Source organism: Periplaneta americana, chromosome 15 (genome assembly GCF_040183065.1).
Source record: "Periplaneta americana isolate PAMFEO1 chromosome 15, P.americana_PAMFEO1_priV1, whole genome shotgun sequence".
Lineage (NCBI taxonomy): Eukaryota > Metazoa > Arthropoda > Insecta > Blattodea > Blattidae > Periplaneta > Periplaneta americana.
In genome coordinates, this window is record NC_091131.1 from 296,917 (window position 1) to 317,069 (window position 20,153).

General features: G+C 36.5%; 1 protein-coding gene across 2 annotated transcripts in view; it reads left to right on the top strand.

Moving 5' to 3' along the window:
• The window catches only part of Letm1 (Leucine zipper and EF-hand containing transmembrane protein 1), a 106,848-nt gene that overhangs the window by 85,380 nt on the left and 1,315 nt on the right, over nt 1-20,153 (top strand). For both annotated transcript variants that reach the window (XM_069848823.1, XM_069848822.1), the window contains 4 exons: nt 10,276-10,365; nt 10,445-10,567; nt 11,487-11,701; nt 12,932-13,082. In XM_069848823.1, coding sequence (XP_069704924.1) covers nt 10,276-10,365; nt 10,445-10,567; nt 11,487-11,701; nt 12,932-13,082 — 579 coding nt within the window. The remainder of the gene's footprint in view (nt 1-10,275; nt 10,366-10,444; nt 10,568-11,486; nt 11,702-12,931; nt 13,083-20,153) is intronic.

Consider the following 20,153-nt stretch of genomic DNA (forward strand, 5'->3'; position numbering starts at 1 on the left):
ATCTGGAGATATGCATGGCGTTTCAAACACCTCACTCTGTTTTTCGAAAGGTTTTCGATGAATAAATAACAGACTTTTTCGTCAGCTTGTTAAATAGCCTAATAATTTAAATTACACAGTTAATCAATTTTATGAAATAACTGCCATGCCACTAGTGTGTTGCATAGTTGATGGAACATTAATTAAAATTGATGCTCCGAGTGAAATTGAAGCAATGTATGTTGATCGCCATGTTAACATTCAATAGTTTTAACATTCTTTCTGCCATAGCAGACAGCCTAAATGACAAAGAATACTACACAAATTTTAATTTCTTGATATAATGTTAGTGTTTAGGCCTGAGTATATAGTCTTTATCATTTGTAATCAAACCTATGGAAACAGCGAAATCTCGCAATTCCGCCCATTTGTTCGTCTTCAAATTCTTTGTAATTATATTATTAAATTTTCTATATAATCTTCCTTTGTTATCAAGTGCTTTCTGCAGAAATGAAATTTGCTTCACTGGTTTTGAGTTTGTAATGCAAGCTAATTTTCTTATTACTATGCAAAAACAATATGAAACAAAATAGTAGATATAACCGATAGTGATCACAAAGGTTATAGAACAGCCATTCTACGCTCTCCCAAGAAAATAAGTTTACCACAGTAGATTTTTTACTGCAGAAAGAAAAGTTCTATGAAATAATAAATTTTACCATAATAGAAATTTGATATTTACTGGTGTAAGCTATCGTATAATTACTGACCTTTCATCAAACAGGCTACAGGTATTCAAAATGCTGACCATGCACTCGAATGGGAGCCAAGCTGAACTTCACTGTACAATTCATATGCCATCTTCATAAAGATTTGCGTTGAAATTTTGCCATAAATTCGTGGCAGATATAACAAAATAAGTTCGACGAATTTAAACACTTTTACAAGACATATTTGGCGTTATAACTAAATAAATCAATAAATCGTCGTAGATTTTATGAAACCTACTATGTGACAGTACAAAGCATAACTTTTTCAGGACGAAGAAAAAAAATACAGTACCTAGGCCTACAAGAATATTAGATAATTCAGTAGAAAATATTGGTGAATATGATGGAGATCAGTGACATCATCGAGGATCAGTCTAGAGACCTATTGATATTTAATTAATTTTTTCTTCCTCCTAAAAATTATGCTGTACTGTCACATAGAAGGTTTCATAAAATCAACGATGAAATACTGTCATACCTGTACATACATAAATTAAAATTGAAGAATCTAGTGCAAGAGAGGGGTCAATGCATTTTACCACATTTCTCAGGAGAGAAGATTAAGTGCCTCCATCTTGCGCCAAACAGATAAGCGAGGTAAGTTTCAGTCTCTTGTAACACACTCAATTTCCAGCAGATCTACCTCCCTCTTATGCCAAACAGATAAGCGAGGTACGTTTCAATCTTTTGTAACACACTCAACTTCTAGCAGATCTGCCTCATTCTTGCACCAAACAGATAGCGAGGTTAGTTTCAATCTCTTGTAACACACTCAATTTCCAGCAGATCTAGCTCATTCTTGCACCAAACAGATAAGCAAGGTATAAGTTTCAATCTCTTGTAACACTCAATTTCCAGCAGATCTACCTCGTTCTTGCACCAAACAGATAAGCAAGGTATAAGTTTCAATCTCTTGTAACACTCAATTTCCAGAAGATCTACCTCGTTCTTGCACCAAACAGATAAGGGAGATAAGTTTCAATCTCTTGTAACACACTCAATTTCCAGAAGATCTACCTCGTTCTTGCACCAAACAGATAAGGTAGATAAGTTTCAATCTCTTGTAACACACTCAATTTCCAGAAGATCTACCTCGTTCTTGCACCAAACAGATAAGGGAGATAAGTTTCAATCTCTTGTAACACACTCAATTCCCAGAAGATCTACCTCGTTCTTGCACCAAACAGATAAGGGAGATAAGTTTCAATCTCTTGTAACACACTCAATTTCCAGAAGATCTACCTCGTTCTTGCACCAAACAGATAAGGTAGATAAGTTTCAATCTCTTGTAACACACTCGATTTCCAGCAGATCTACCTCGTTCTTGCACCAAACAGATAAGGTAGATAAGTTTCAATCTCTTGTAACACACTCAATTTCCAGCAGATCTACCTCGTTCTTGCACCAAACAGATAAGGTAGATAAGTTTCAATCTCTTGTAACACACTCGATTTCCAGCAGATCTACCTCGTTCTTGCACCAAACAGATAAGGTAGATAAGTTTCAATCTCTTGTAACACACTCAATTTCCAGAAGATCTACCTCGTTCTTGCACCAAACAGATAAGGTAGATAAGTTTCAATCTCTTGTAACACACTCAATTTCCAGCAGATCTACCTCGTTCTTGCACCAAACAGATAAGGGAGATAAGTTTCAATCTCTTGTAACACACTCAATTTCCAGCAGATCTACCTCGTTCTTGCACCAAACAGATAAGGTAGATAAGTTTCAATCTCTTGTAACACACTCAATTTCCAGAAGATCTACCTCGTTCTTGAACCAAACAGATAAGGTAGATAAGTTTCAATCTCTTGTAACACTCAATTTCCAGAAGATCTACCTCGTTCTTGCACCAAACAGATAAGGGAGATAAGTTTCAATCTCTTGTAATACACTCAATTTCCAGCAGATCTACCTCGTTCTTCCACCAAACAGATAAACAAGGTATAAGTTTCAATCTCTTGTAACACACTCAATTTCCAGCAGATCTACCTCGTTCTTGCACCAAACAGATAAGGGAGATAAGTTTCAATCTCTTGTAACACACTCAATTTCCAGAAGATCTACCTCGTTCTTGCACCAAACAGATAAGGGAGATAAGTTTCAATCTCTTGTAATACACTCAATTTCCAGCAGATCTACCTCGTTCTTCCACCAAACAGATAAACAAGGTATAAGTTTCAATCTCTTGTAACACACTCAATTTCCAGCAGATCTACCTCGTTCTTGCACCAAACAGATAAGGTAGATAAGTTTCAATCTCTTGTAACACTCAATTTCCAGAAGATCTACCTCGTTCTTGAACCAAACAGATAAGGGAGATAAGTTTCAATCTCTTGTAACACACTCAATTTCCAGCAGATCTACCTCGTTCTTGCACCAAACAGATAAGGGAGATAAGTTTCAATCTCTTGTAACACACTCAATTTCCAGAAGATCTACCTCGTTCTTGCACCAAACAGATAAGGGAGATAAGTTTCAATCTCTTGTAATACACTCAATTTCCAGCAGATCTACCTCGTTCTTCCACCAAACAGATAAACAAGGTATAAGTTTCAATCTCTTGTAACACACTCAATTTCCAGCAGATCTACCTCGTTCTTGCACCAAACAGATAAGGGAGATAAGTTTCAATCTCTTGTAACACACTCAATTTCCAGCAGATCTACCTCGTTCTTGCACCAAACAGATAGGGGAGATAAGTTTCAATCTCTTGTAACACTCAATTTCCAGCAGATCTACCTCGTTCTTGCACCAAACAGATAAGGGAGATAAGTTTCAATCTCTTGTAATACACTCAATTTCCAGCAGATCTACCTCGTTCTTCCACCAAACAGATAAACAAGGTATAAGTTTCAATCTCTTGTAACACACTCAATTTCCAGCAGATCTACCTCGTTCTTGCACCAAACAGATAAGGGAGATAAGTTTCAATCTCTTGTAACACACTCAATTTCCAGAAGATCTACCTCGTTCTTGCACCAAACAGATAAGGGAGATAAGTTTCAATCTCTTGTAATACACTCAATTTCCAGCAGATCTACCTCGTTCTTGCACCAAACAGATAAGCAAGGTATAAGTTTCAATCTCTTGTAACACACTCAATTTCCAGCAGATCTACCTCGTTCTTGCACCAAACAGATAAGGGAGATAAGTTTCAATCTCTTGTAACACACTCGATTTCCAGCAGATCTACCTCGTTCTTGCACCAAACAGATAAGCAAGGTATAAGTTTCAATCTCTTGTAACACACTCAATTTCCAGCAGATCTACCTCGTTCTTGCACCAAACAGATAAGGGAGATAAGTTTCAATCTCTTGTAACACACTCAATTTCCAGCAGATCTACCTCGTTCTTGCACCAAACAGATAAGGGAGATAAGTTTCAATCTCTTGTAACACACTCAATTCCCAGAAGATCTACCTCGTTCTTGCACCAAACAGATAAGGGAGATAAGTTTCAATCTCTTGTAACACACTCAATTTCCAGCAGATCTACCTCGTTCTTGCACCAAACAGATAAGCAAGGTATAAGTTTCAATCTCTTGTAACACACTCTATTTCCAGTAAATCTACCTTGTTCTTCTACCAAACATGCCACTAATTTTTCCATATATATGTATAGAGGAAATGAAATTTTGTGAATTTTGAGTTACCTCTCTCTTGCACCAAGCCCTTCAATTGTACGCTGTTCTCTGAAAATTTTTAATCACTGTTCATGCACTATTTAAATAACTCTTCATTTTGAGCACAGTTAAATTAAACACGTAGTTTAAAAGAAGAAATTCTAAAAGTGATACACAAAATATTCAGAGCACGAAAAAACTATACCTCACAAAGGCGAAAATACTACTGAATTTATACGTTATTTAAAATTAATATTTATTTATACTCCCAAACGTCTATCATGCTATAAAAAATACTGTAACTTTTATTCAACAATCTGTGACTTTTATTTCTAACTTTAATCACACACCCGTCAACAATGGGTATTCCACTCAACACAGCAACACAGTAGTCGTTATTGCACTCCACCGAACGACAATGACAATTCACGTGTATTATTGAGAAGAACAACAGTCTATTCCTAATGTCAACTAATTTTCACAAAGCACTATGTACAAAACAAAACTGTCATTTCTCAGTTCATTCGCTTTGGCTAGTTCTTCTAGCTCACTCACTCAAGTTCACAGTATGTCGAACCCCAAGCCTTCCAGATACAGTTCACTGCACTTCGAACCCAAGCCTTCCAGTTACAGTTCACTGCACTTCAAGCCCAAGACTTCCGGACGTGTCGCCTTCGCCTGACGCTGCCACAGTTACGGACTCACTCAAGTTCACTGCACCTCGAACTCAGATACTCTCGATACGTCTCCGCTGTCCAAGACAAGGCTAACTAGCTTTCTCGCGGCTCACTGACTTACTCACCCCCTACGAAGGCTGCTCACACTTTTATTTATTTACCACCATTGTCTAGATTGTTCTGCATCACGAAATTTCTGGGCCTCTATAATAATCTGTTTGCATATTTCCACTCTCTCTGCCCCGCGCCGGGACCGCAGTTCTTTCCCTTGCTCCACGCCATGTCGTCTCGCAGTCTTCCTTCTTCTCGCCCCGCGCCGCACTTCAGCGCCTGCTGAAGCCCTAGTTCGCTTCCCGTGCCTCCCTCTCGTTCTGTGTTGCGTGTGTACACTCCCGAGGCAACCAGCCATGGCTAGATTGTTCCAGTCGGGTGCCACAATACGATGTTTGTTTGAGACTGCTGTACTTGCAACATGTGCAAAAAATAGAATATCTTGGCATTTTGGGTTTGGAATGGCAGTGGCTACTATGTAAGCATTCAGTACCTTCCTTGATCAACCATCTCTTAGTGGTTGCGTATTTGTGGAAGTTTTCGGCACCTTATAAATCATAACAATAATAACTTGCATTATCCATAATGAAATAATTTTTCTCTAAATTGGGAATGAAAGTGTTCAGATGCCATTTCTTGAGGTTTGGTGTGTTCATTTTTTTGGTTGATCTGGTTATATGTTCTGTAGAAATTTTGCAAGAGCTGATCTTGCATGATAAACAATAAAATGGCTTTTAGTATGAGATTTTAGCCTTCATGGTGATTGAGTTCCGAAAGAGAATTCAGAGTTTATAACCTTGTCTTGAAATATATAATTAATTAATTACAGGAATAGAAACTTCGGATATACTAACTCTCAAGATACAGATGAAAAGTCATACTTTTTCTCCATAATAATTAAGCTTCCTTCACCATCTATGAAATGTATCATTTATATTTTTGAGTAATTTTCAAATCATAAAAGAAATGGATAATCAAGACAAATTAGAACTAATAAAAATTGAAGTATGGAAAAATCAACAACATTTCAAAATCTACAGTGCCTATAACCCACCTAATAATCCCCTTGATCTAACTTTGTTTGATATACAACCTAAAACTATTATAATTGGTGACTTTAACGCCCACTCCCAACTTTGGGGCTACGATAATGTAAACCAATCTGGAAAAATGATCATGGACCTCCTAAATACTACAACCGCAGACTTGTCTACAGAAAAGAAGATCCCCCTACTTTCATTCATTATTCTGGTTCTGGTACAAATCCAGACTTATTACTAGTAACATCAGATATCCATCACGAAACCAAGAAAAAAATAATTGAAGTAAATTGTAATAATTGTAAGTAAAATTATGCATGGTCCTGGGGAACTTTATTGTAATTGCAAAAATGTCTCTGTGCTTAAAATAATTACTACATTAAAAACAAATTTTCACTGTCCAGCCATTGTATAACACTTCGACTTTTAGAAATACCTACACTTGGCTCACTGTCATTTTAAATCAAAAACGTACAGTTCTAATAGGGAGTAATACTTAGTCATCACAGAAGAATATATAATACGAACATGAGCTCAACACTTTCTTCAGTAGCAAGTACATACTGTCCGCTATAATAATTGAATCGGTCAGAGCTAAAAGGAACTAAGTCAAAATATGCAGTTTTGGGTTATGCAACAATTTCAACAACGGATGTCATGTGCATCGAACGGTGGAAGAAGGAACTAAGACTTTTAAATATTCTTTTGTCTTCTATAATATAAAATAGATACATTTGTGTTGTTAGTGGAATGTTTTTTGCTCCTCCTCAAAAGTTTTGAAAAGTGACTTAGTTCCTTTTAGCTCTGACTGATTCAATTGTTAGGGCTGCAAGTTCAGTTAAACAATGTTGTTAGGATTTAAGTTCTTGTAAGAGATCAGTAACTTTTGAACATTGAAGTAATAATGAATAATTAACATGGCAGGCTATTTATCGTCCAGATTGAGATGAAATATGTGAATTAGATCAGTATGTTCAGCACATTATCACTTGTTTAAAATAAACAGTAACTGTCCCTCATCGAGGGTAACCCTTACAGACTCGGTATACTCTCAAAAAAATATACATATGTTGTTGTTTTCTAATGCCAGACGTTTGACAATAAAGTCATTTGACCTCTTGCATTCCAATATTTTTCAAAGATATTATCATGACTAGCCACTGAAGCACAGATTTTGAGGTGTTCCGAATCCATTTCTTGGTTTGAGTTGCACAATGGGCAGTTAGGGGACTGATATATTCCAATTCTATGCAGGTGTTTGGCCAAACACTCATGGCCTGTTGCCAATCTAAATGCAGCTATAGACGATTTTCGTGGTAAATCGGGAATTAACTGTGGATTTTGATGCAGAGAGTTCCATTTTTTCCCTTGGGATTGAGTTATCAAATTTTGTTTGTCGAAGTCTAAGTATGTAGATTTAATAAATCTCTTCACAGAGTAATACGTAGATTTAGTAACAGGTCTGTAAGTAGCAGTGCTGCCCTTCTTTGCTAAAGCATCCGCATTCTCGTTTCCCAGGATTCCACAATGGGATGGTATCCATTGGAATACAATTCTTTTATTGAGTGATATTAATTGAGAGAGCATTTTAGTTATTTCTGCTGTTTGAGATGAAGGTGTGTGTTTAGAGATGATTGATAGAATAGCTGCTTTGGAGTCTGACAATATAACTGCATTCCTAAATTTATTGATGTGGCATAGAAGATTCCTGAGACATTCACTTATTGCAATGATTTCACCATCAAAACTTGTTGTTCCATATCCAAGAGATCTATAAAGTGAGAAGAGACAGCACGAAACACCTGCACCGGCACCTTGTTCTCTGGAGATCAAGGATCCGTCGGTGTATAAATGAAGCCAGTTTTGTGGAGGGTACCTAATATTAATTGTCTCTAAAGACAATTGTTTCAGTATTTCAGTGTTTACTTCTGATTTCAGTATTTCTTCTGTTAAATTTAGATTATATTCTATATTTAATAGAGTTAAAGGGTTTGGTTTAATTTGTAAGTTTTCTTTTAAATTCGGGATATTGATTTTCTGTTTTAATTCTTGAACAATGGATATGAAACTTTTTTGAGTTTTCAATCTACAAAGAGGACTGTATGAATGCCAATTGTTACCTGGTAATTGATAAGTTTTTCATATTGAATCAGTGCTTTTTCTTCTATTGTCATTTTGATGCTGTTAATATTAATGAGGAATCTCATAGAATCTATTGGCGTTGTTTTGATTCCACCAGTAATGAGTCTGAGAGCTTGGTTTTGAACATATTCTATGTCGTTTATGAAAGGTGAAGTAATTAAAATTTCTCCGCAGTATGTCAGCACTGGCTATATAAACATTTTGTATGTAGTGTTCAAAGTATTCCTAGAGCATCCCCATTTCTTTCCTGCTAGTCTTTTTAGAAGGGAGAATCTTTTACGAGCTTTTTCAGAAATGTATTTCAAATGTTTGCTCCATGTTAACTTACTATCGAAAATAACTCCAAGATATTTGGATTCATAAGTCCTAGGAAGGTGTTGGCCATTGTATTGGATAATGAATTCTCTTTCTTTTTTACCGAGTGAAAATATTTGGTTGTTACTTTTGCTTAAATTCAGTGTCATCAAATTTGATGTATTCCATTCATGTAGTTGATTTAGAACTTTAAGAGCAGAATTTTGAATTTTGTCTCTATGTCTGTAAGATCCGGAAGTCCACAAAACTATATCATCTGCAAATAGTGCTGTTTTCATGTTTTATTCCTCTAATAGGGAGGGTAAGTCATTTATACAAATATTGAATAAAGTTGTGCTGAGGACAGCGCCCTGAGGTAGACCTCGATATGTTTGTCTGTAACTAGAAAGTGAATTATTGAATTTAGTGGCAATGAATCTTTGACTAAGGAATTCTGATATCCATCTGAACATATTGCTGGAGATATCTAATTTTTGGAGTTTTAGTAATAATTTATTTCTCCAAACAGAGTCATATGCTAACTGAAAGTCGATAAATATTGCCAAGGTATCTTCTTTCTTGTTAAAACTGTCTTTTATTTCTTGGCCGAGGCATATGACTTGTTCATTGGTAGAGTGTAGTTGTCGAAAACCGGCTTGTCTTGGTGATAAAAGATTTTGGGATTCTAAATACCAAGTTAACCTGTTGGAGATCATGGACTCCATGGTTTTTGCTATCATGCTTAATAGTGCTATTGGCCGATAACTATTAACATCATGAGCAGGTTTCCCTTTTTTGTGAATTGGTACAATGATTGCTTTTTTCCAAGCTGCAGGAATTGAGGTGTTCCATGATAAATTGAAAATGGATAGAAGTACAGACTTGGCTTTTTCCCCCAGATGTTTAAAAAATTCGGAATGAATGTTGTTGGGCCAGGAGATTTCTTGGTTTTTAAATTTTGTATAGCTAGAGTTAATTCTTTGGAAGTAAAATTTTGATGAAATATTTCAGGTTTTGTACTAGTAATATTGTTTTTATTATTTTTATGTAATTCTCTTTTGATAAATTTGTCAGCTTTTTGATATTGGGATGTAATCTGTGAGAGTTTGAGTAGTGTTTATTAAATGTGTTTGCTATATCTCTACTATCTGTTAGTGTTTTGTTATTATGAATAATAGGTTGGCTAGTATTTTCCTGTGTATTGGAAATATTCTTCAGAAATTTATATGTTTTAGCGCTATCGGTTCTGTAATTAATATTTTCAATAAATTTATTGAAACTGTTCTTTTTTGCTGTTATGATTGCTTTTTTAAGAATGACAGTCTTCTTCCTCCAATCTTGAGTATCTTCTGGTGTTTTGCTATGTTCTGCTTTGGTTCTTGCTTTATCTCTATCTTGTTTCAATAAATTCAGGTTTTCTGTCCAGAATGGGGTGTATTTTTTTGGTTTGCCTCGTGGAATGTGCTTTTTTGCAATTTTAAGAAGAGATTCACAGAAATATTTGTTCAATCTATCTGAGTTTGTATTTTCCATTAGTGGTGTAGTTGCATTAATGTGGTATGTACAATATGATTAATCAATTGTAAGAAGCTTATCTCAAAATAAATGACAAAATTTCTTAAATCTTGGAACTGTATTCAGTCATGATAAAGTTGGAAGACATCTCATTATAAAGTCTGCATTTTACATTTTCGCAGGATACAAAAGAGATGCTTGTTGACAAGGCACCTGTCATAACTGAAGACGTAGCAGTGCAGACCCTTCAGGCGGCAGTAAAGAAGAAAGAGGTGCGTGCCATGTAGTTCACTGCTTGCAGTCTTGTTTTCTGCATGTTCATGCATACATTTTTACTTTTCATGCCTTCAGGAGCTGACAGCTACTGACTTCGAGGCTTTGGAGGATGCTCTGGACACCCTAAGCAAGGACAAGAAGATTTTAGTCGAGAAAGAGTTAGATGAGCTGAAAGAAGAATTGGCAGAGTACCAAGAAGTAAGTTACATTAAATTATATCTATTACAAAACTTGAATCTCTTAATGGCGTTTGTTTTTACGACTCTTTTGGACTTAGACTTTGGTTTATTTTAGCATTAATCTTTGGCTTGTAGCATTTCACTTTGAAATACAGTAAGAAGTATCTAATTTAGATATTTAATTATAGTTTTTATAACAACTCAAGATTCTTAACATCATTTTTAGAATATAACACTGAAACAATTACCTGCATACACCTCTGACATGTCATGTTATCATTACCATTTTAATGTAACAGTCCCTGTACTTTATCACGTGGACTTGCAGAGAGTCTCGAATAAGCACCAGTCACTATCTTCATTTCCAGATAGATGACCACAATTTCTTTTGTTTTTGTGAGTATAAAAATTGTAACGACTTTTATATAGTTTATTTCGTTACCATTTAGCATATTTTTTGTAGTTTTTTTATTAAGATATCCCTTGTGAATAGAAACGTCACTTTTTATTTCCATAATCTCGAAACAATGTAAAAGCATACACAGAAATGTAGCTCTGTTAACATAACTTCAATAAAAATAATTGTTTATGGATAATCTTAAAATATCAATGTAACAAGCAAAGCAAACGAAAAAACTTGGCAGACAGTTATATTTTCTTTTGTGCTGAAAGACACAAGTACAATATAATGTAATTCGGCCACTCTGTAGTGAAACTCAGCTACATTATTTTTTTTATTGGTAAAATAACTGAAGAGCAGAATACCAGTGATGCACTGAAGGCTAGGGAGTGCAAGACAATCTTATTTCATAAGAAATTGTACGAGCAAATCATAGAGTTATACCTTTACCCTTAGTAACATAAGCATAAAATCAGATACGAGGCCTTGGATGGTACCTGATAACTGTGACTTGGTGCATATGGTTGCTATTGTATAGGATGTTGACGACCTGAAGAAAGTGGTGAAGGTGTTGGACAAGACGAAGGCAGCTGTGAGGGAGTCGAAGGCAGCAAGGCGCTTGTTCAAGAAAGTGAACAGCATGATCGGCAAGATGGATGCCGTGCTGGAAGAGCTGGAGCGGGAAGAGAAGAAGCTCATAAAGGACTTGGAAGCAAAGGACTCTCTGGAAGAAAAGGTGTCTCAGCAAAAAAGGTATGATGATTATGTGAAATGTGGATGATGAGTAGCTTTTGTACAGTATGCAATTTGATATTTTAGCTGCCTTACATTTATGCACACAGAGAAAGAGGAGTGCAGACTTTTTCCTCAATATACGAAAAAGAATTTATTCAGGTAAGTTTTTCGATTGTTTATAACAATGAGTAAGAAAAAACACTTGTCATGAAAATGGAATTTGTTTGTTTTTGGAGAGGAAAAGATTACTGAACCAAACAACAGAATGGGCTTTGCAATTTTTAAAGATGTCCAGTCATGAACAAAACTTACCTGTATAGAATTTCTCATAAGAAGTTCGTCAGATATGATAGTACTTCGATAGTCTTCTTTTGTATCCAGAAACGTAAACAATTTAGGATAGCTCATGTCTCCTGAATGAAGAAGACATCCAGTTGAGTTGTCATATATAACAGCATTACTTTGATCTTTGTTTAATATCAGAATCTGAACACTAAACACTTGAAAATCGTAAGGGTCTTTTAGCTGCCCACATACAGGAGCTGGAGTATATGACAAATATTGTCTGAAATCATGGGAGATGCACTACATTCTTTAGGCTGCAGTATATTCCCATTCCCACTGACAACAATCTACCTAATACCTGCCAAACCATGTCCAGACTGGCTTGGGAAACTGCGTAGAATTTTGTTTGAGCACTAATAGGAATTAGTAGTGCTAGAACCACAGTCCGTGAGCGGACCAGGAAAGAATACCTGAGGCCACTGCTGTAGCTCAGGTGGCTGAAGCCAATCCAGTGTTGCGCTCGGGCGTGGGTTCAATTTCCGCGTGGGCTGATGATCTCGTTGGGTTTTCTCCGAGGTTTTCGCCAACCATAAGGTGAATGTCAGGTAATCTGTGGCGAATCCTCGGCCTAATATCGCCAGATATGATCTCGATATCACCAATTCCATCAACGCTAAATAACCAAGTAGGTAGTTGATACAGCGTCGTTAAATAACCAAGTAAAAAAGAATACCTGAAAAGAATGAAAAACCAGGAAAAGCCAGTATCACACTGTTCATTCTCTAGATCCAACAGAGCTGAAGACAGACTGAAAATCTGGAAACATTTACTACTTGGACAATTGTTAAACATTTCCTTCTGGAGTAAAAAGATGTTGGCTTCTCAAAGAAAGACGACTACTCTGACTTCGTCTAGATGTGTGGCATGATGTAAAATCAGTTGATATGTGTTGTCTGTCCTTAGTGAGGAGCTGGTGAGCATTGAGGAACTGAAGGATGCTATCAAGCGCATTCAGAAGGTCCCAGATGACTCCCTGGTAGACAGAATTTCTGAAGTGTTGTTGAAAATGGATATAGACAAGGATGGAGCAATCAGACTTGATGACGTGCTTAAGGTGAGTAGCAGTCTAATAAAGAAAGCTTTTAATTTCCGACACATCTTTAACATATGTTCTTGAATTGCCATCCACACATGGAGTGAAGATGGAGATCAGTTGCCAGAGTGTCAAGTTTATGCCTAATTTGTGTCAGTTTACTTATACCGTATTTACCTGCATAATAGATGCACTGTCTTTTTGATTTTTATAACAAAAAACTAGGGTGCGTCCTTTATGTGAGGAAAGAATTTTAGTGAAAAACACGCATTAAAGATGCGCCAATTCGAATGTTGAAATAATCGATAGAATATTATGTAACGATATATGGGCCGCGACTAATTTATATACCAATTGCGTTACACTTAAGATGATTGATAGTTAGTAGCAGTTGTATAAACAGATGAGAGGTGACTTGTAACAATGAATACAGTGAGAACAAAATAGGACACTTTATTGTTATTGTTAACATTAGTCTTACCTCATTCAGTGTCAGGTTCAGCATCACTGCTATCATTTGTCACATTCCTCTATGCGCCTATTACACGAGGAATTTTTTTATTACTATTTTAACGCGAAAAATTGGGGTGCAACCATTATGCGGGTAAATACGATATATTCTTAAGGACCACACCACCCCCTGTATTGAATAGTGTAAGTATGTAGTCATCACATATACAGTGTGTTAATTAAGTATGGAATATTGCTAATAACTCTTTATATATTCATTTTATAAAAAAAAAAAAAAAAAAAGGAAAAAAAAAAAACAAAAACAAAAGTTGTTCGAGATATCTAACTAAAACTTATGGCTCTGGTTTCACAAAAGTATTGATTCATGTACAGGGTGTGGCAAAAAAATAACACTTTTTTTAAATGGTACCCTATATTAAATTTTACATATTTAAAATCTCCATTCAGTTTTACATACAAATAGAAGTTTGACTCAGCATAAATACTCTCTTGTAAATGTTACGGTTCTTTCAAATGCTTTGATATGTAACACGAAATAAATGTGTGTATTCATAATGGAAGAGGCCATGAAACAAATAAAACAATAACATAACTGTTTCAGAGAATGTTTAAAATTATAACAAATGTTCAAAATGAGAACCGTTCACGGCCAAACAATGCCCAGTCTATCACAAAAGCAGTCCATTGACTTTCTCACAGTTTCAAGAGTGATCAGTTCCATCTCATTAATAATCCTTAATTTCAGGTCTTCAATACTGTTCGGTCTATCACGATACACTATGGACCTTAAGTAACCCCACAGGAAGAAATCCAATGGATTGAGGTTAGGTGATCTAGCTGGCCATTCAATGTGTCCCCTTCCAATCCATCTACCAGGTAACATTTGGTTGAGGAAATCCATTACCATAATGTGGAGGTGTACCATCTTGTTGAACCCAGATGTTCCCTTGACACACACCAGCAAACAATTGTCTGAAAGCTTGGATAACATCATCATGCAGAAGCTGTTGATACTTATCAGAGTTCAAATTTCCGTCTATGAAAGATGGACCAATTTTGCTGTTTCCCACTGAACCTGCCCAGACACGACTTTTTGTGTGTGCTTCTGCCATCCAGTGGTGGTTGTGAGGAGACAAATACTGACAGTTATGGCGGTTGATGGTGCCATATAGAGAGAAAGTTGCTTCATCTGAAAATATGATACACTTCTCAAAATGGGAGTTCTGATCTATCATCCCAATCATTGTTTCACAGAATTCATTCTTTCTATCAAAATCATCCTCATTTGACTCTTGCACAAGATGAATTTTATATGGATGCCATTTCTGTCATTTCAACAATTTCCATACTGATACATGACTGACATATTCAAGTGCCACCTTCTAGTTGATTTATGAGGTTCTTCTTCAATGCATAACATCATATCAAGGGAATTTTCATCGCCTGTAATTGCATTTGGTTTATTCTTGACACTTCCTATTTCATTAAATTCTTTTACTATTTTTGAAACTGTTGACTGGTTATGTTCTTATTTGGGTATACCTCATTAAATAAATTATATAACTCTTGTTGATTTCTCTTTCTGTCACCATAACCAGCCATCATAAGAATTTCGATCCTTTCTCTTTCGGAAAGCATTGCCATGATGAACAGTTTTAGGAGTCATTGTTGATTATGTTATTGTTTTGTTTGTTTCATGGCCTACTCCATATGAATACACACATTTATTTTGTGTTACATATCAAAGCATTTGAAAGAACCATAACATTTACAAGAGAGTATTCATCATTTATGCTGAGTCAGACTTCTATTTGTTTTTGTTGTTTCTAATGTCAGGCTTTTGACAATAAAATCATTTGACCTCTTGCACTACAATATTTTTCAAAGATATTGTCATGGTTGGCTACTGAAGCACAGATTTTGAGGTGTTCTGAATCCATTTCTTGGTTTGAGTTGCACAATGGGCAGTTAGGGGACTGATATATTCCAATTCTATGCAGGTGTTTAGCCAAACAGTAATGGCCTGTTGCCAATCTAAATGCAGCTACAGACGATTTGCGTGGTAAATCGGGAATTAACTATGGATTAACTTCTATTTGTATGTAAAATTGAATGGAGATTTCAAATATGTAAAATTTAATACAGGGTGCCATTTAAAAAAAGTGTTATTTTTTGCCACAACCTGTACATGATCTATACTTTTGTGAAACCACAGCCATAAGTTTTAGTTACATATCTCCAACAATTTTTGTTTTGGTATTGTTTCATAAAATGAATATATAAAGAGTTCTTAGCAATATTCCATACTTAATTAACACACTGAATACTATTATTGGATAAAAATTCGTTCCGGCACCAGGACCCTGCAGCTTGACGCACTGAGTGTTCTTAACCAACTGAGCTATGCTGGGACCTGATCCAAAGTGCCGGCCCGAACTCTTCACCTTTAGTATCTTTTATGGCCTACTCCTGCATTTAGACAAACATGGTCATATTTTACAAGAGCGTATATTTAAATGATTTTGTGCTTTGTGACAATTTCAACAACAGTTTGTTATACTGTTAACACACATATCATGTCTATTTCAAACTATAATACATAACGGAGAACTGCACGCATTGTATTCTTCACCTGACATAATTAGAAACATTAAATCCAGACGTTTCAGATAGGCAAGACATGTAGCATGTATGTGCTAATCCACAAATGCAAACATCGTGTTAGTTGACAGAACATAGGGAAAAGACCTTTGGGAAGGCCGAGTGTTGATAATAGCAGTACCCATCTTCTTCTGTAGTCAGCCATCACAGGCTGCTGTAGTTCCATCTTGAGAGTTGATAATAGCAGTACCCATCCTCTTCTGTAGTTGGCCATCACAGGTTGCTGTAGTCCATCTTGAGAGTTGATAATAGCAGTACCTATCCTCTTCTGTAGTCGGCCATCACAGGTTGCTGTAGTTCCATCTTGAGAGTTGATAATAGCAGTACCCATCTTCTTCTGTAGTCAGCCATCACAGGCTGCTGTAGTTCCATCTTGAGAGTTGATAATAGCAGTACCCATCCTCTTCTATAGTTGGCCATCACAGGTTGCTGTAGTCCATCTTGAGAGTTGATAATAGCAGTACCTATCCTCTTCTGTAGTCGGCCATCACAGGTTGCTGTAGTTCCATCTTGAGAGTTGATAATAGCAGTACCCATCTTCTTCTGTAGTGAGCCATCACAGGCTGCTGTAGTTCCATCTTGAGAGTTGATAATAGCAGTACCCATCTTCTTCTGTAGTGAGCCATCACAGGCTGCTGTAGTTCCATCTTGAGAGTTGATAATAGCAGTACCCATCTTCTTCTGTAGTGAGCCATCACAGGCTGCTGTAGTTCCATCTTGAGAGTTGATAATAGCAGTACCCATCTTCTTCTGTAGTGAGCCATCACAGGCTGCTGTAGTTCCATCTTGAGAGTTGATAATAGCAGTACCTATCCTCTTCTGTAGTCGGCCATCACAGGTTGCTGTAGTTCCATCTTGAGAGTTGATAATAGCAGTACCCATCTTCTTCTGTAGTGAGCCATCACAGGCTGCTGTAGTTCCATCTTGAGAGTTGATAATAGCAGTACCTATCCTCTTCTGTAGTCGGCCATCACAGGTTGCTGTAGTTCCATCTTGAGAGTTGATAATAGCAGTACCTATCCTCTTCTGTAGTCGGCCATCACAAGTTGCTGTAGTTCCATCTTGAGAGTTGATAATAGGAGTATCCCATCTCCTTCATGGTCGGCCACCACAGGCCACTCCATCTGAGTATCGATAGCAGGAGTGCACTATATTCTTTGATGGTTGGTCATTGTGGGCTATATTAAACTCAATCTGATTGTCGATAGCAGGAGTGCAGTGTATTCTTTGGTGGTTGGTCATTGTGGGCTATGTTAAGCTCCATCTGATTGTCGATAGCAGGAGTGCACTGTATTCGTTGGTGGTTGGTCATTGTGGGCTATATTAAGCTCAGTCTGATTGTCGATAGCAGGAGTGCACTGTATTCTTTGGTGGTTGGTCATTGTGGGCTATGTTAAGCTCCATCTGATTGTCGATAGCAGGAGTGCACTGTATTCGTTGGTGGTTGGTCATTGTGGGCTATATTAAGCTCAGTCTGATTGTCGATAGCAGGAGTGCACTGTATTCTTTGGTGGTTGGTCATTGTGGGCTATATTAAGCTCCATCTCAGTATCGATAGCAGGAGTGCAGTGTATTCTTTGGTGGTTGGTCATTGTGGGCTATATTAAGCTCCATCTCAGTATCGATAGCAGGAGTGCACTGTATTCTTTGGTGGTTGGTCATTGTGGGCTATATTAAGCTCCATCTGATTGTCGATAGCAGGAGTGCACTGTATTCTTTGGTGGTTGGTCATTGTGGGCTATATTAAGCTCAGTCTGATTGTCGATAGCAGGAGTGCACTGTATTCTTTGGTGGTTGGTCATTGTGGGCTATATTAAGCTCCATCTCAGTATCGATAGCAGGAGTGCACTGTATTCTTTGGTGGTTGGTCATTGTGGGCTATGTTAAGCTCAGTCTGATTGTCGATAGCAGGAGTGCACTGTATTCTTTGGTGGTTGGTCATTGTGGGCTATATTAAGCTCAGTCAGAGTGTTGATAGCAAGAAAAGATTTATGGGGTCTTTCTACTTTATAGAAACCACTTTATGCAACTGATGCTCGTTTTTTGGAATTGCAGTTACTTGTACATACAGAGTTATCTACAATTTTAACGTGCTGATATGTTTTAAATGAGTTTCCGAAATAACAGTTATCGTAATCTTTACAGTTGTCTGTGCTTCAACTGGTATTCATAAACTATAATAACCGATATTAAATAATAATATAGAGCACAATAAATCAATTTGCTATAATATTGGTAGAGTTTTAAAAATATGGTGTTTTATTTACGTAACTTACAGCAAATATTTTACTGTCTATGTATGTTTGTAAAGACATTTTCGAATATCTCAAGCTTAATTTTCGTCATCAACTATAGATTCTATGTTGTCAGTGAAGGAATATTTTATTCTATGGTGCTCTACCAATGTCATTGGTATTCTGGGCTCCGAAAGTTCCATTTGAACACATGAAAGCAATCAAATGGACGAATGTAAAATATTTTTGCGTTTATCAATATGGCTCCATAGTCACCACAGCCGACTACGGTTGCAGTTTTGTAGCAGAAGTTACATCTAGCTCTCTTGCCACTAGTATTATTTACCTCGATCAATCAATCAATCTTATTCATGTATCCAGCTGTTTGCTGACAACATAAAGTCCACTACAGTCCACTGTAGTCTATTCAGTTGTTGTTTTTCACGAGAAATGAGGGTATTTTGATCAGTGTTCATTATAGATGCCTGTTGCTAGTAGCCAGAGATGGGGTGTAGTCAATGTATACTGCAGAGCTGTGTCTTCTGCAACTGGTACTGATGATTTTAATTTACTTCTTTTGTGATTTATGGATGGACAGTATAGAAGAATGTGTTCCAGATCTTCATCATGATTATTACACCACAGACAAGTAGGATTATCAGAAATGTGAAATCGGTGTAGGTACAATTGAGTGACAATGTGACCTGTTCTGGCTCTTGTTAAAAATGTTGTTGTTTTCTAATGCCAGGCATTTGACAATAAAGTCATTTGACCTCTTGCACTCCAATATTTTTCAAAGATATTGTCATGGTTAGCCACTGACGCACAGATTTTGAGATGTTCTGAATCCATTTGTTGATTTGAGTTGCACAATGGACAGTTAGGAGACTGATATATTCCAATTCTATGCAGATGCTTGGCCAAACAGTCATGTTAAAAATGTTTGAACATGTCTGGGCAAGTTTTTGTACATTTCCAGGTCATTTGGTTTCTTTTGTACAGACTGTAAAATGTTTCCTTTGTCAGAAGAGTCAATTGTTGATCCATAGGTTTGTAAAATGAGACCTGAAGCAAAAGCATTGGATAGAGATATCACTTGAAGAGGTCTTGGTTGCAAGTATGTTGCCTGTTTTGCAATATTATCGACTTTCTCGTTTCCAGGTATACCACAATGACTAGGTATCCATTGAAATGTTATTTCCTTTCGGAGTTCTTTTAGTTTACTTAGTTGTTTCTGAATTGGAATAATTCTATGTGCATATAGGTTTGGTACATATTTAATTATATTAAATATAGCCCCCTTGGAGTCGGTAAGTATGCAAATAGATTTTTCAGAAATTTGAGTAACACACTGAAGAGCAGCATCAATAGCTAGCAATTCAGTGTCAAGACTGGAGGAGGATGAACATGGTATGAAATAACTTTCTTGATATTTTGGAATATAATACCCTGCTCCTGAAGTCCCATTATTAGGATTTAGAGATCCATCTGTATAAATTTGAAGGTGATTCACCTCGATCTTGCCAAATAAATACCAACAATTATTGCTTTTTTAATCATATTACGATTGAGATGGAAATGTACATACAGTTCTTTAATTAAAAAGTCTTACACCTACTAGTACAGGACTCACTGTGTACTTAACAGCCATATTACTACTGAAAACAAAAGTAACTATAAATAACTAAAAAAATGACTAACAAAATACTAGTGGAGACATCTATGG